This window comes from Rhinoraja longicauda, chromosome 21 (assembly GCF_053455715.1).
Source record: "Rhinoraja longicauda isolate Sanriku21f chromosome 21, sRhiLon1.1, whole genome shotgun sequence".
NCBI classification, from domain to species: domain Eukaryota; kingdom Metazoa; phylum Chordata; class Chondrichthyes; order Rajiformes; family Arhynchobatidae; genus Rhinoraja; species Rhinoraja longicauda.
Genome location: NC_135973.1, coordinates 11254978 through 11271263, shown reverse-complemented (window position 1 = coordinate 11271263; position 16286 = coordinate 11254978). Strand labels below are relative to the sequence as shown.

Here is a 16286-nt window from a genome sequence, read left to right as displayed (position 1 = left end):
ACAACATCATCTATAGATTTCACTATCTTCTTTATTCAGTAACAACTAAATCAAAATGCAAAGCTTTGGTCATCATAAGATTTCACAAACAAGTTTTAACAAGAGATTACATCAGAGACAAAGAGATTACATTTGTTCTTCCAGAAATACACAGATCAGTGAAAGTTTAGAAAATACACATTTGGACTTCTTTCTCAGAACTTGTTATTAGAGACGGACAGATTTCAGTGAAATGTGTCTACATTTGTGGAACAAAAATGCCGCAAATAAGATTTGAAATAGTGTTTGCTTTATCCAGGGAATAGAAGGTGTATATATCTAGATAGGTAAAGCATACATATGTGAAATTTGGCGCCTTTACAAAATATAACTTATACAAACATTGTTTGAGACTAAAATGCCAAAAAATAAATATTCCAATGAAAAAACATTAAACATGAACCAGGGCTAAATTGTAAAATAATTTAACTTTAATAGATCAGCCAAACGTGCTTCTCTTAAACAAGGTAAGTACTCGTTAGCTATTCCACCCGATGATCTCATAGATGAGTGATTTCAACAGCCGTGCCTGGAACGTAACTGTATTCTTTCCTGTATGCAGTCTTTGTTCTTCCAAGGGTTGTTCAATCACTGCTAGTACACTCTTGCCATAAACTAAACGGGTCAGATTTAAAAAAAGTATATTAAAAGAAAACATAATGCCATTCACAAGCTTCAGGTATCTCAAAGTGATTCACAGTCAATTAATGGAGTATCATCACTTCTCTAAAGTAAACTCCGCTAAAGTATTAATGTGTATACCTACAAATAAACAATTCAAATAAATACTTGCTCCATGTAAAAACATTGAAAAACGCCTGAAAAGCAAAAGCACCATGTTGTGTGTGGTTAAGCTACTATGATCAATAAAACGAGGTGGGAACCAGCATGCAATTATAATAAATCCAAGGAAAAGTGGAAATGCAACAAGTATCTCATAAAAGACAATATAAAGAGAGCATTTCAATGCAAAAAAGGGTACTTGGAAGAAATAAGCAAGAATTATCTACAAATCTTCAGGAACATATTGAGAAAATATCTGAGCTAATGAAGAAATTAGTTCACTCAAATGGAACCCTAACGGAAGCTAAGGATGTGTTTCAGAATTGAATTAGCACTTTGTATAGGTTTTGCATGAAGATGCAAAATACAGCTATCTCATGAAAAGTGCATATAAAATGGAGGAACCAAATGGACATAGTACAAGAAAAAAATAGTACAATCTAATTTTTGCAGCTAGATGGCCACTCAGCGAATGAATGCCCCTGCTCTATCAAAGACAAATCCAGTTAATCCATTGTTTAGTTTAGAGCTTTAGTTTAGTTCAGCGTGGAAACAGGCCCTTTGGCCCACCGAGTCTGCTCTGACCAGCAATCCCTGCACACTAACACTATCCCACGCACACTAGGGACAATTTACAATTTTTTACCAAAGCTATTTAATCTACCTGTATGCTTTTGGAATGTGGGAGGAACCCGGAGAAAACCCACACAGGTCACAGGGAGAATGTACAAACTCCGTACAAACAGCACCCGTGGTCAGGATCGAACCCGGGTCTCTGGCGCTGTAAGACAGCAACTGCGCCAACATGACACGCCATTGTCTTGTATCTCTACATTTTGTCCCCTCTGAAAGTAACTTTCTGAATCATCATGAATGCAAGTAGGTATTTCCTTGTATCTCTGCAGTTCATTTGCCAGTAATGTTAAATCTGTGATCTCTGCTTTCTTGTCCCTTCAGCTCATGGAAGCAGTTACTTTTTATTTACTTGATCTAAAGGCTCATGCACTTCTATCACGTTTCCACTTAATCCTCTGCTCCAAGATCAACAATCCAAGTCTGATTTAATCACGAGAACCTAATCCCTCATCACTGGAAACATTACTTTAAATCTCTGCTGCCCTCAGCAAATCGTCATCTTACTGAAGTGATGTGCCAGAACTGAACTATTTTACCCTGAAATAGGGTTTGAAGAAGGGTCTCAACCCAAAACATCCCCTATCCATGTTCTCCAGAGATGCTGGCTGACCCACTGAGTTACTCCAGCAGTTTTCACCCAAGGACAAACTAGCCTTCTATATTGGTTCATATAATTTTCTAGCTTTTGTACTCAATGCCTCTATTTATAAAATCTGAGGTCCCATATTTTATTAACTTTTATTAGACCACTCCGTCAGCTTCATAGATTTCTGCACTGCCATTCATAGACAATAGACAATAGGTGCAGGAGTAGGCCATTCGGCCCTTCGAGCCAGCACCACCATTCAATGTAATCATGGCTGATCATTCTCAAACAGCACCCCGTTCCTGCCTTCTCCCCATACCCCCTGACTCTGCTATCCTTAAGAGCTCTATCTAGCTCTCTCTTGAATGCATTCAGAGAATTGGCCTCCACTGCCTTCTGAGGCAGTGAATTCCACAGATTTATAACTCTGACTGAAAAAGATTTTCCTCCTCCGTTCTAAATGGCCTACCCCTTATTCTTAAAGTGTGGCCCCTGGTTCTGGACTCCCCCAACATTGGGAACATGTTTCCTGCCTCTAATGTGTCCAACCCCTTAATAATCTTATATGTTTCGATAAGAAGAATATCCTTCCTCAAATTTGGAGACCAAAACTGCACACAGTACTCATAGGTATTTTTTATTGCATTTCTATTAAGGTTATACCATTCAATATGCAAGTTTTCGCTGAACGTTTTGTTTCAATATACAGCAGCATAATGAAGTAAATAAAAAGGATTAAGATGCGTAGGATAAAACGTTTCAAGCCACAGGGAATTATCAGGGAAGTGGTAGCGAGAAAACAATTGCCTCTCTGAGCCATTGTCTATTTTTGCTCGCTTCCCAACACACTGCTTGACTGCTATCCAGGTCAGTAGTTTGCCATCAGTTCAACGTGCTCAAAATTCCACTGAAGGCAACAAGAGACAATTGTGTTGGATAGATTTTTGTTAGCTAAAGGTATTAAGGAATATGGGGAGCAGACAGGTCAAAGGAATTCAGTCACAGATCAACAATGCTGTCACGGAACGATGAAACAGGCATTAAGGCATTTTAAAGGTGATCATTTTAATCTTTTTCGAGTTAATGGCATTTCAGCTTTTGCAAATGTTTCAAGTACTGTACTTACTTTCACAGTGCTCAAGGAACTGAATGCATTCCTGAATAACAGTGTCTCTTAGCATAATCATGTGTTTCGCCATATTTTCCAGTAAAGACAAGAAGCACCGTTTGGCATAATACCACGTATCTGTTCCGAGCTGTAAAGGAGAAAATGAACTTTAAAAGTTTGGGAGCCAATTTCATTTTATAGACAATAGATAACAGACAATAGGTGCAGGAGTAGGCCATTCGGCCCTTCGAGCCAGCACCGCCATTCAATGTGATCATGGCTTATTATTCTCAATCAGTACCCCGTTCCTGCCTTCTCCCCATACCCCCTGACTCCGCTATCCTTAAGAGCTCTATCTAGCTCTCTCTTGAATGCATTCAGAGAATTGGCCTCCACTGCCTTCTGAGGCAGAGAATTCCACAGATTCACAACTTTCTGACTGAAAAAGGTTTTCCTCATTACTGTTCTAAATGGCCGACCCCTTATTCTTAAACTGTGGCCCCTTGTTCTGGACTTCCCCAACATTGGGAACATGTTTCCTGCCTCTAACGTGTCCAACTCCTTAATAATCTTATATGTTTCGATAAGATCCCCTCTCATCCTTCTAAATTCCAGTGTATACAAGCCTAGTCGCTCCAGTCTTTCAACATATGACAGTCCCGCCATTCCGGGAATTAACCTAGTAAACCTACGCTGCACGCCCACGATACATTTTTATGTATACTAATATTTACTGAAATATCTGTTCTGTATTTATCAATGAGGGCAATTAAAAATGTTTATTTTTTTAAATTTCTCATCCAAGCTTTAATTAAATATCTCCCTATCCTGAAGTCAAACAGAATGGTTTAAGAAAGAAAATTAATTCAAGGTGGTTAAATCTAATTTTAATGAAAATATTATTTTAATAATCGTGACTTTGACATACAATGAATCGCAAGGCTATTGACTGTCAAGAATACCATAACTGAAGTTGTTGAACAGTAAATGTCATCACAATTACAGCTTCAAGGTACAGATTTGACAAAAACAGCCAATGAACTGTCGTTGGTGGAATAAACAATTTAGTCCATCACAGGGAGGTTCTGCTTTGACTACTGACAAATCAGAGTATCACAAAATTATCAATCAATGACCTCCATGATATGCATATGGTGCATGTATAGAATGCAGTGATTTCCCTACGCTCACCGTTAATAGAACAAACTTACAATGCCTAATCTTTCGAGAAATAAAACAGTGTATTAATGTATAACTCACCAAACAAGATTAAAAACATCAGAAAAATATCTAGTGTAAGAAGGAACGGCAGATGCTGGTTTAAACCGAAGATATACACAAAAAGCTGGAGCAACTCAGCAGGACTGGCAGAATGTGTAGGAAAATAACTACAGATGCTGGTTTAAATCGAAGGTAGATGCAAAATGCTGGAGTAACTCAGCGGGTCAGGCAGCATCTCTGGAGAGAAGGAATAGGTGACGTCACCCATTTTCTCTCTCCAGAGATGCTGCCTGTCCCGCTGAGTTACTCCAGCTTTTTGTGTCTATCTTCAGAAATATATCTAGAATCTGTTAGTTAATTTATGTTAGACACAAAATGCTGGAGTAACTCAGTGGGACAGGCAGCATCTCTGAAGAGAAGGAATAGGTGACGTTTTGGGTCGAGACCCTTCTTCAGACTGATGAGTTTATGTTGCTCATTTTTCCTAATCAAGTTCATCACCAAACTCGTAGAAATTGGAAGTCAGCACTTCCCTCTGCAACTGGATCCTTGCCTTCCTGACCAACAGACCACAATCAATGAGGACAGGCGACAAATCAAAGTTTACGACACTGGAGCCTCGCAACAATGTATTCTCAGATCCCTATTATACTCCTTATACACTCATGACTGCAGCCAAATACCAACCCAACTCAATTTATACGTTCACAGATGACACCACCGTAGTGGGCTGGGTATCAAATAATGATGAGACTGAGTACAGGAAGGAGATTGAGAACCTCGTAACCTGCTGCCAAGAAAACAATCTCTCCCTCAATGTCAGCAAGACAAACGAGATTGTGATTGACTTCAGGAAGCAAAGCTCTACACGTACCCCAGTATACATTGATGACACATTCAAAGCTTCAAGTTCTTAGGAGTAAATATCACTAGCAATTTGTCCTGGACCGGCCACATCTCGGCTATGGCCAAGCAAGCTCACCAACACTATTCCATTAGAAGGCTTAGGTAATTCGGCACGTCCCCAACAACCCTTACTCAACTGTTACAGATGTCCAATAGAAAGCATTTTATAGTTTATATACGTAAATAGCATTTTTACATGTTAAACTCAACTGCCTGCACACAGTCTGTATCCCTCCATTCCCTGCCTATTCATGTGCCTGTCAAAATGCCTCATCATCACTGAAAATTAGGGTGTTTAATGAATCATGAAAGTACCCTCTTAATGATATGATAATGAAATGCCAACTAATCACTCCAGCTTTGGAAGGGCTTAACCTAAACCCTCAATCATTATTTTGCATGTGAATGCATTTTGCCAATGACACAAAAATAGGCAAATGTGTATGTTGTAATAACGATAATAATTTTATAATGGGATACAGATAGATTGGATGATTGGACAAAAATTGGCAAATGGAGTTCAATGTGGGCAAGTGTGAAGTCATGCATTTTGGTAAGAGGAATCAAAAGGCAGATATTTATATTTAAAAAAATGAAGAGAGACTATAAATGAGTGAAGTACAGAGGGCTCTAGGTGATCAGATGCACGAATCGCGAAAGGTTAACAGGCAGGTGCAGCAGGTAGTTAAGATTGGAAAGTGGCATATTTCATTATAAAGGGATTGGAGGATAGAAATAGGGGTTTTAGCACAATTGTACAGGTGTAGGTGACATAACCATTTAGAACGGAGATGAGGAAGAACTTTTTCAGTCAGAGAGTGGTGAAGGTGTGGAATTCTCTGCCTCAGAAGGCAGTGGAGGCCAGTTCGTTGGATGCTTTCAAGAGAGAGCTGGATAGAGCTCTTAAGGATAGCGGAGTGAGGGGGTATGGGGAGAAGGCAGGAACGGGGTACTGATTGAGAGTGATCAGCCATGATCGCATTGAATGGCGGTGCTGGCTCGAAGGGCTGAATGGCCTACTCCTGCACCTATTGTCTATTGTCTATAACCGTTACAAGGATTTGGAAGCATTAGAGACAGTCAAAAAGGGATTGATAAAAGGTTAAAAAGGTTGGGGGGTGGGGACTGTGGTCCGTATTCATTGGAGCTTGGAAGAATGAGGGATAACCTTGAGACATACAAGATCCTGAGGAGGCAATGATAAGGTTGAGATGTTTTCACCAGTGGGAAATTTTCAAACAAGAGGTTGGTCTTGCATCTTTGTTTCTTCTTACCTTTTTGTTGTAAGGTTCCAAGCTCTTTATTACTCTTGAAATGCCAAATTCATAATTTCCTTTAGCACAGTATAAAGTCCTAAGAGAATTGAGAAGGTAAAACACTAAAAATTACAAAGCATTATCTGTAGACGTCAACATGGATGCCTTGTTTTGCAACCCTTTTTGTTTCAATGCAAAGGTTGGTGGAATTTTAGGAAGTTTGTTTTAGAAATTCTGCTCAGAGTAGACAAAGACTCAATCAGAAAACAACTACTTGCCAGTGAGAATTTTGAAACTGCTTGTTCTGAACCTTTTGACACGGTTCAAATGTCCTCACATCTATTGTTCAAGATTTAGTTTCAGTCAAACTACATCAGATAACATGGCCTCAAACGTAATTTTTAACGCAGTGCCTTTACTTGATTCACTACTCTATAAACCAATGCTCACGCCAGTCCTAATTATCTTCCTTAAAAAAAATTCAAACGACTTGTTAAGAGTGAGCATTTACCCACCAATGCTACACTGAAATTCATTTGCAAACTCTAAGCAACTACATCACTCAATCCGTTGCACAGTGGAACTCCAGTAATCCAGGTTTCTTGGGATTTTGTCGGTACTAGACTGGAAGATTTCACCATCTATTGGATGTTACTCCCATTATTCCCAAAATGCTTTGAATTTACTTTCTTGTGGATGATACACAGTAATTCAAGTTCTTCAGTGAATCGGGTGAGTTAAATAAAGTGCATAAAATGGGGCCCTGGTACATGTAAAGGCACCACTGAAAAATCGAGATGCTAAACCATCGGGATCTCTGCAAAATCAGTTAATGGATTATCAGAGTTTTGCTGCATCATTTATTCCTTTTAAGATCCAATCCTCTGTTTGTATACGAGGCATAATTATGTAACTCCAGTGTTTAATCTGCCATCATCAAATTAGATATTACCTACCCTATTACAAGATTAACAATGCAAAGATGATAAATCTTTTTATCTGGGTCATCATATGCCAGCTGTTCCTCTTCCTTTTCAATCTTCCGCATCAATTCTTCTGCCTTTAAACAGAAATATTTAAATTCACATTAGTCCAAATAAAACTATCATGAAAAATCTCTATTTAATGATGAATAAAAATTTAAATTCGGAAGAAAATTAACAGACATTATAACAATGGAACTACTCCTAACTGGAAGTCACATACCTAAAGTATTAAAATAATATTAAAATAATACTTCATAGAATACAACCCATAAGCATTGCTAATTTATATATTAATCACCTATGTAAAGGATATGATCATTTTTGCTATTTTATGGATGAAATACTTTGCAACACGTTTCATTGTAAAACTATATATTAGTATATACATATATCTTATATAAATAAAATGGCATAATTGATTTGAAATGGCTTATTGGTGTCATATCTCGGTACAAAGTTTACTAGGACAAGTTAAACAGTGCAAGAATCTCCAATCCAAATGTGGAAGAAACGTGGAGAAAGTTTAACCAACACAGGGCAGGGCTTTGTAGAAAACGTAAAAATAATCGTATATGTGGCAAACAACCTAAATGCACCACTTTGCATTTCTCTGAGTTACTTTTTAGTGGTCATGTGTTTATCTGTTTGTCAATGAGATGTGAGAAGTAGGAAAGGATCAATGATAAATTGATATCCAGAACTGTTTAAGTAGGGAAAAGAACAGAAAACGCTGAAAATACTGAGCAGGTCAGGCAGATTTTGTGGAGAGAAAAACCAGAATTAACATTTCAGATCAATGATTCTTCATCATGACTGGGAAAATTGGGAAAACAATATTAAGCTACTGAGAAAGGAGAAGGATGGGGAGAACAAAAGCTTTGATAGGGTGGACATCAAGAAAGTAAAAGGACACAAAGTGCTGGAGTAACTCAGCAGGTCAGGCAGCATCCCCGGAGAACAAGGATAGGTGACGTTTCGGGTTGAGACTCTACTTCAGATTGTCTGAAGAAGGGTCTCAACCCAAAACATCACCTATCCACGTTCCCCAGAGATGCTGCCTGACCTACTAAATTACTCCAGCATTTTGTGTCCTTTTGCGTATTCATCAGCATCTAAAATTCTTTGTTGCTACAAGAAAAACACCGCAGATTGGTGTTGATTGGAAGAGATTGCTCATCTGTTCAGAACAGATGTAAATGGAAGGTGAACGGGGAGAGAAAAATATACCAATGGTGAGGTGTAGAACACAGAAGCTGCTGAAAGCGTGAGATAAAGGAGAATGTTGGGAAAGTGCAGCAGGTCCGGCAGCATGTGTGGAGAGAGAAATACTGTTTCATCAGAACTGGTCAGAGATGAAAAATTTACAAGGCGCATCAGTCCTCTGAGATATGTTCTTTCTAACTTCCAGGAAAATGATCAATGGTTTTGTTCAATCAGCACAACAAAACCTCCTGCATTAACATCTTACATTTATACCATCTTCTAACATTGGTGCAATGTCATGAGTATCCATTGTGCATCACATGTAAACAATTTATCAAAACCTATCCTTTGAAATTCCATACATAAGGTAATTTCTACTATGAGTAGAAATAGGCCATTCGGCCCATTAAATCTACTCCGCCATTCAAACAAGGCTGATCTATCTCTCCATCCTAACCCCATTCTCCTGCCTTCTCCCCATCACCTCTGACACCTGTACTATGGATTGCAAAGTTGCACAGTGAAACTTCAGTTGACCATTAAGGGAAGGAGAGAAATAAAACAACAATATACATATCTGTCTAAAGTCAACTGTGAAGAAGTGACATTCTTATTGACTAAACACTTGGATAATCATGAACTAAGTCACAATGGAGCATTGAGACAATAAGTCCACAAGAAGAACTATTGGGGAACCAGTAGGCTAGGATGTTGCTGAAATATGTAACACTCGATGAATAAAAACCAAATTTAAACAAAAGATGACAAGTAAAGAAGTATCTATGTAAACCGGTTCAGTTCATACAATAAAATGGCAAACATCATTTTGTTATATGGATCCCCATCAATGTATGCTTACCTCTTCATTTTGACTGGTCATTATATAGGAAACACAGAGATTAGCAAGGACAATGGCACTCACATTTAAGATCTGAAAGAAGAGTAAAATGGATTGTAAGTACATGTCACATAAACGTTGTAATTCATTTAAAATCCTGGAAAATAATGGTTGGATGGAGCTCAAAAACAAAACAAGCATAGCGACACTTAAAGCAAGCACAAATAATACAATGAACAATCTAAGTATTACAGTTAAATTAAAATACATTGCAAAGATGTCAACATATTCCTAGCAAATACATAATGTGCAGATTGTGATATCATAAATCATTCTTGACATGTAAAAATTGTTCCCACAATAAAGTCTCACTCTAGATGATTAATGAAACATTCACTAACAGTATTATTTTATTTTAATATAAAATGTCATGTAAAAAATTATTTTACAGACCAAAGTATGGGCCCTGTAATGATAAAGTATAAACCATCAGCCATCAATATCATACACAAAAACAAACTCAAATTAATGGGGGCGGGGGGGTGGTGGAGGATAACACAGTTTTCTTAGTTGATAAATTCTATGTGGCATTAGCAGAAGGATTTGTAGTGAAATCTGAAGGATGGGAAATTGAATAAACAGGAGACTAGTCAAGAAGGTAAGAGCCCATGGGATCCAGGGCACCTTGGCAAAATGGATTAAAAACTGGCTTAGTGACAGAAGGCAGAGGGTGGTGGTAGAAGGGTGCTTCTGTGACTGGAGGCCGGTGTCCAGTGGGGTGCCACAGGGATCGGTGTTGGGTCCCTTACTGTTTGTAATCTACATAAATGATCTGGATGTTAACGTACAGGGCATGATCAGCAAGTTTGCAGATGACACAAAGGTAGGGGGGTTGGTGAATAGCGAGGAAGGGATCTGCAAGCTGCAGGAAGATATAGATGAGATGGTCAGATGGGCGGAGCAGTGGCAGATGGAATTTAATCCTGAAAAGTGCAAGGTGATGCACTTTGGCAGAAATAACTTGGAGAGGGAGTACACCATGAATGGAAGGATCTTAGGGAAGACAGGGGTACAGAGGGACCTTGGAGTACAGGTACACAAGTCCTTGAAGGCAGCAGGACAGGTGGACAGGGTGGTCAAAAAGACATATGGGTTACTGGCCTTCATTAGCCGGGGCATCGAATATAAAAGTAGGGGGGTAATGCTGGAATTGTACAGAACACTGGTGAGGCCACAGCTGGAGTATTGTGTACAGTTCTGGTCACCACATTATAGAAAGGATGTGATAGCTTTGGAGAGGGTGCAGAGGAGATTCACCAGGATGCTGCCAGGGATGAAGGGCCTCGGCTATGAGGAGAGACTGAGCAGACTGGGGTTGTTTTCCCTGGAGCAGAGGAGGCTGAGAGGGGACATGATCGAGGTGTACAAGATCATGAGGTGCATAGATAAGGTAGATGGCGGGGAACTTCTTCCACTGGTGGAAGGTTCAACAACGAGGGGACATAGATACAGGGTAAGGGGAGGGAGGTTTCATATCATATCATATATATACAGCCGGAAACAGGCCTTTTCGGCCCACCAAGTCCGTGCCGCCCAGTGATCCCCGCACATTAACACTATCCTACACCCACTAGGGACAATTTTTACATTTACCCAGCCAATTAACCTACATACCTGCACGTCTTTGGAGTGTGGGAGGAAACCGAAGATCTCGGAGAAAACCCACGCAGGTCACGGGGAGAAAGTACAAACTCCTTACAGTGCAGCACCCGTAGTCAGGATCGAACCTGAGTCTCAGGCGCTGCATTCGCTGTAAAGCAGCAACTCTACCGCTGCGCTACCGTGCCTCGGGAGGATGTGAGAAAGAACTTTTTCACCCAGAGGGTGGTTGGAGTCTGGAACTCACTGCCTGGGGTGGTGGTGGAGGCGGGAACACTCACAACGTTTAAGAGGCATTTGGATGGGCACTTGAAATGCTACAACATTCAGGGCTACGGTCCAAATGCGGGAAAATGGGATTAAAATTAGACTGTGTTTGGTAACGGGCGGTGTGGACACGATGGGCCGAAGGGCCTCTTTCTGTGCTGTAGGACTCTATGACTCTATGAGGAAGCATGGGAAAACTGCCCAGAATTAATTGAGCATAGTAAATCAATTGAGTGATTGTGTTATTGGTCTTCTGGTGCTGTTGGGTAGTGGTTAGGGAGAAAATGTACTAAGAAGCCTCAATCTAGTATGCGAGATTTCATAGATTATAGTTTGGTACAGACTGGTGCTAAATATCATAGTGTTAAGATGTGACCTAAAAAATAACAGTGGAATAGGTTAGAAATTCTCTTTAATAATCAAGAAAAATGCTTTTGAATTATTTTGAAACTAACATCTGGTCAAATACATACTAATAGTTAAGCCTTGTTCTGTAATATTTTCAAATGAAATTCAACCATGAAATTCTCAACAATAGACTACTGAGTACTGTACTGAGTCAAAAATCCTTTTGTTGTAAATTTTGAATTTAATACAAAATTATACAAGCAAAAGAAAGAGAAGGGGGATTAGATTAGATGTCTCCAGTTGAAGAGTGTGCACTATTGTAGTCACAATAAGTTAGTTGAACATTTTTTGTACTGAGCTATATTTGGTTTTAAATGGAGATTGCTAATTGAATATTATAACACATTTTAATCAAACAAGGGAAACAAGAAGTCTCAGCTGCAGGAAGAATTGATTTTAGAATTTAAAATATGTACAACAAAAAGAAAATACAAGGAGCTATAATTCCCTATTTTGGAAGACAATCTAAGTGAACTCCAGAGAAAATTTCACATTTAAAATACTGAACCAGGATGAAAACCTAAACATTTCATAACTGTTGGTAGTAGTTGCCATCATTTTGAATAAAGAACATCGTGTATCCCTTAAGAGGTAAACAATGGTAGATGATCATTTAATAATTACAGCACGCACATGTTGCATTCCTAGAAATTGGTTGTATCACATATCAGATTTTACCGAACAGAAAGTGATGTTATCTGTGCATGTGCCCAAGGAATGCAAGTTGAAAAAAACCGTTTTCTGATGATTTATATAGTTTTTTCACGTAAATTGTGTGAGAACAAATTTTATTCTGCATCTCAAAGTGATTTGGCAAATTTCTGTAACCTGAACGACTGTAAAGTGAGTGTCTGTAATAGGTAGTTTTTCCTATTACAGGGCATTCGTGTTTCAGTTACTTAACAAATAAAATTAACTAGTTTCTTTGAAATAAAATTCCACAAAAAGGATAATTGTTTTGAATGATCAGTAAAGGATACGTTGCATCAGTCAGTAATGGACTTTGATAATTTTAAATTATAAAATTAAAATTGAATTAGATTTATAATATAAAGTGTAATTTAAATTAAATTGGGTGAGAAGAAACATAGCTGGAAGTAAGCAGGCATTCAGTCCCTTAGTTTATAAAAACCCTGATCTCTCACCATCAGAGCATTAAAATGATTCATGATGACCCTTGCTTTTACTGCTTTAATAACATGTTTACATCCAAGATGGCAGAGAGACAGATTCTTCTGACGTTCTGAGCTGCTTTGAGGTATGCCCTTGAGATAGATTGGAGCAAAACCAGTCATAGCAAGGAACAAATTTACATTTGTTCTGTGAGTTTTGCATGGAGGTTCTACGAGATTTGCTAATCAAGTCAGCATTTTGCAATTTGCACGCAAATGAGCTGCTGACATTGACCTGTTCTGGTCTAATAGATGGAGTAAGCCTTTTACCAATTTTCAACTATTAGACACTATTCCTTGGTCCATAAATGGACGGCCATAGGTTAATCTTGCTTTGAATAATTTGGATTTTGGATAACAGGGTACAAAAAGCAACCATTCAATTCTCCCAATATTAATTTCTATTGACTTTACACTTTTTGTACGATGATATTATTTGGTTTAGTATTTAGGAAATAGTGATCATTACATCAGAGGATTTATTATATATATAGGAAAAGATAAAGTGCAATTCATTATTAAAATAGTTAACTGGAAGAAGAACAATTTCAATGGGACGAGGCAAGTAATTTGAAAATGTATACTGACAATCACAACTACAACTCTTTTAAGGAAAAAAATGATTCAGGTACAATTGAAGCACATTTCCATGGGCAACAAGGGAAGAACGTAATGAGATACAAAAGAAGACAAAGGAAAAAAAGGCTGCATATTCCAATGTCAGGTTGTAATAGCAGCATGAGCCTCACTGATTACAAAAGAAGCAGGCCATGTGAAATATAAGGGAGTCAAAGGGAGGGAATGTGAAAAGATGAACCACGAACAAATTATAAATCAAAGGTGTTCCATAGAAAAATGTGCCTCAACTGAACCTGAATCATTTTACCTTAAAGGCTCTAAACAGTTATAGTTGTGCCCATCAAGTTATAATTTCAAATTACGTGCACCATCCCACTAAAAATGGCCTTCTTCCAGTTAATTAATTTAATTGAGATATAAATACTAAAAGGGAATTACATGGAAAATAGTGCCTACCCAGGACAATATGGGAACTTGCACGTGAATGCTGTGCTAGGTGCTAAATGAGTACATGGCATCTGTTTTGACCAGGACAGTGGATACTTCCCCGGTAATAATGAAGACCCTTCTACTGAGATACTGCCTGGATATGTTAAACATTTTCAGCACAGAAATATTAGAAAAGCTGTCCGAATTTATTTATTTATTTATTTATTTAATTTAAAAATAAATAAATCAATCTTTTAATTTTTTTAATTAAAAAAAATAAATAGCTTTTACCCCTCCCTCCTTCTGAATTTAAAGAAGGTGGAGCACATGGACCAGAGAGCACACAACCTAGGACTTTGAAAGTACAGAAGAAATTATGGGGGCACAGGTAAACATCTTTCAATGCACTTTAGATGTGGGGATGGTGACAGAAGACTAAAGAATTACGAATAGGGAATATCCTTGTTTAAAAAAGGGGATAAGGATAAACGCAGTAACTACAAGCCAGTAAGTTGAACTTCTGTAGTGAAGAAGTTTTTAAAAGCATCGATGAACAAGATTTATAGTCACCTGGAGGAAGATTGATTAGTTAAGGTAAGCTCGTGCATATTAGATAAGGACAAATTGAATTTCATCGATTTAAATTAATTTTTTGAATAGGTAACAGCTAGAGGATGGAATAATGTAGTTAATACAGTATACAAGGAGTTCCACATGATTTTTGATATGGTTTCATAAAATAGGTTTGTTATCAATGTTGAAGCAGAGGCATAAAAGAGAGATTGATAGCATGGATATGAAGTTGGCCAATTTTTCACACTGGAGGACAGTGAATATTGGCGTTTCTCAGCAATCAGTGATGGGATCATTGCTCTTTTTAATCTATATTAATGACTTAAACCTGGGGTAGTAAGATACAATTTTTAAATTTACAAATGACACAAAACTTGGCAGTACTGTAAAATGCAACGAGGACAATTATATTTTGCAGCAACAGCCAAAAAGGAAACTATGCTTGATTCTGGAAAATCCGAGATGACACATTTTGGAAGGAAGAACGAGGAAAAGCTATAGAGAATAAAGGATACTGTTTTAAAAGATGCAGGAGAGAGGGTCCAGGGAAATGTGTTCACAAATCATTGAGAGCAGCAGAGTAGTTTGAGAAAGTGGTTAATGAAGCATACAAAACGCAGATTCTCACCAAGGGAGCACAGAGTATAAATATACAGAAGTTTTGTGAACCACGGCTCTGGCCTCAACTGGATAATTGCATTCAATTCTGGTTAGCACATTATAGGAAGGATGCAAAAGCATTAGAGAGGGTCAAGGGAAGCTTTGCGAGAATAGTTTGTGCAGTGAGGATAAATTAAAAACATTGGGATTGTTTTTTTTTGGAAAAGAGAAAACCGATGGGAGATTTGACAGAAATATATCAAATGATGAGGGGTCTAAACAGAATGGGTAATGGAGGTTGCACACTTTGGTGGAGGGGATGAGGCGTACAAGCCATAAGTATAAAATAAGGGTGAAAAGAAATAAAGAATGACATGGTTAAACTTATTTATGCACCGTGTGGCTAGAATCTGGAATGCATTGTCTTCAGATATGTTTGAGCCAAGATTCCATTGACCTTCAATGCAGAATTGGATAAAAATTAGATAAATATTAGCAAGGTGATAAAGCAAAGGCCGAGGAGAGGATGGGGTCTGGAATTCATGATTTGCCTTGATAGAGAATCACTGTGAACACAATGTGATGAATGGTATCCTTCTGTGCTGTAACTGTCTGTTTCTTTGGTCCTGGCAATATACTTTATATGTTGCAGATATCTGTTGCAATGTTAATGTTTCCCAATGTCACCTCTCTGTCGCCTTATCTCTTTGATGCTCAAGGTCAATCTCACCACTAACTTCTGGGCTACCTCCATGGCTTGACTCCCTTCTCTGTGATCGGGTGATCAGAACTTCACAGTTGGTTTCACCAAGCCGCTGAAGGATTTGAGCAGTGCAGTGTTTGACTACTGGGAATCCCTTGCTTATTAACAAGTTACAATGCTAAAACCTGTTCATAAATCAGAACATGTTCTTAATATCACTGCTAAAGTAGTTTGACATGGTAAGAAGAAATATTCTAGTGTAAATACCTGTAATAATAAGATGCATCTTGTTATTAGATATTTTTCATCTAAAAAATTGAGCATACAAACCTAA

General features: G+C 38.2%; 1 protein-coding gene across 1 annotated transcript in view; it reads right to left on the bottom strand.

Annotated features, from left to right (window-relative positions):
• Window positions 1-31: 31 nt before the first annotated feature.
• The window catches only part of ift70 (intraflagellar transport 70), a 55721-nt gene continuing 39466 nt past the window's right edge, over window positions 32-16286 (bottom strand). The window contains exons 15-19 of the mRNA XM_078418465.1: window positions 9584-9655; window positions 7492-7595; window positions 6554-6632; window positions 3171-3300; window positions 32-654 (exon numbers count right to left, since the gene is read on the bottom strand). Coding sequence (XP_078274591.1) covers window positions 518-654; window positions 3171-3300; window positions 6554-6632; window positions 7492-7595; window positions 9584-9655 — 522 coding nt within the window. The 3' untranslated portion in view covers window positions 32-517. The remainder of the gene's footprint in view (window positions 655-3170; window positions 3301-6553; window positions 6633-7491; window positions 7596-9583; window positions 9656-16286) is intronic.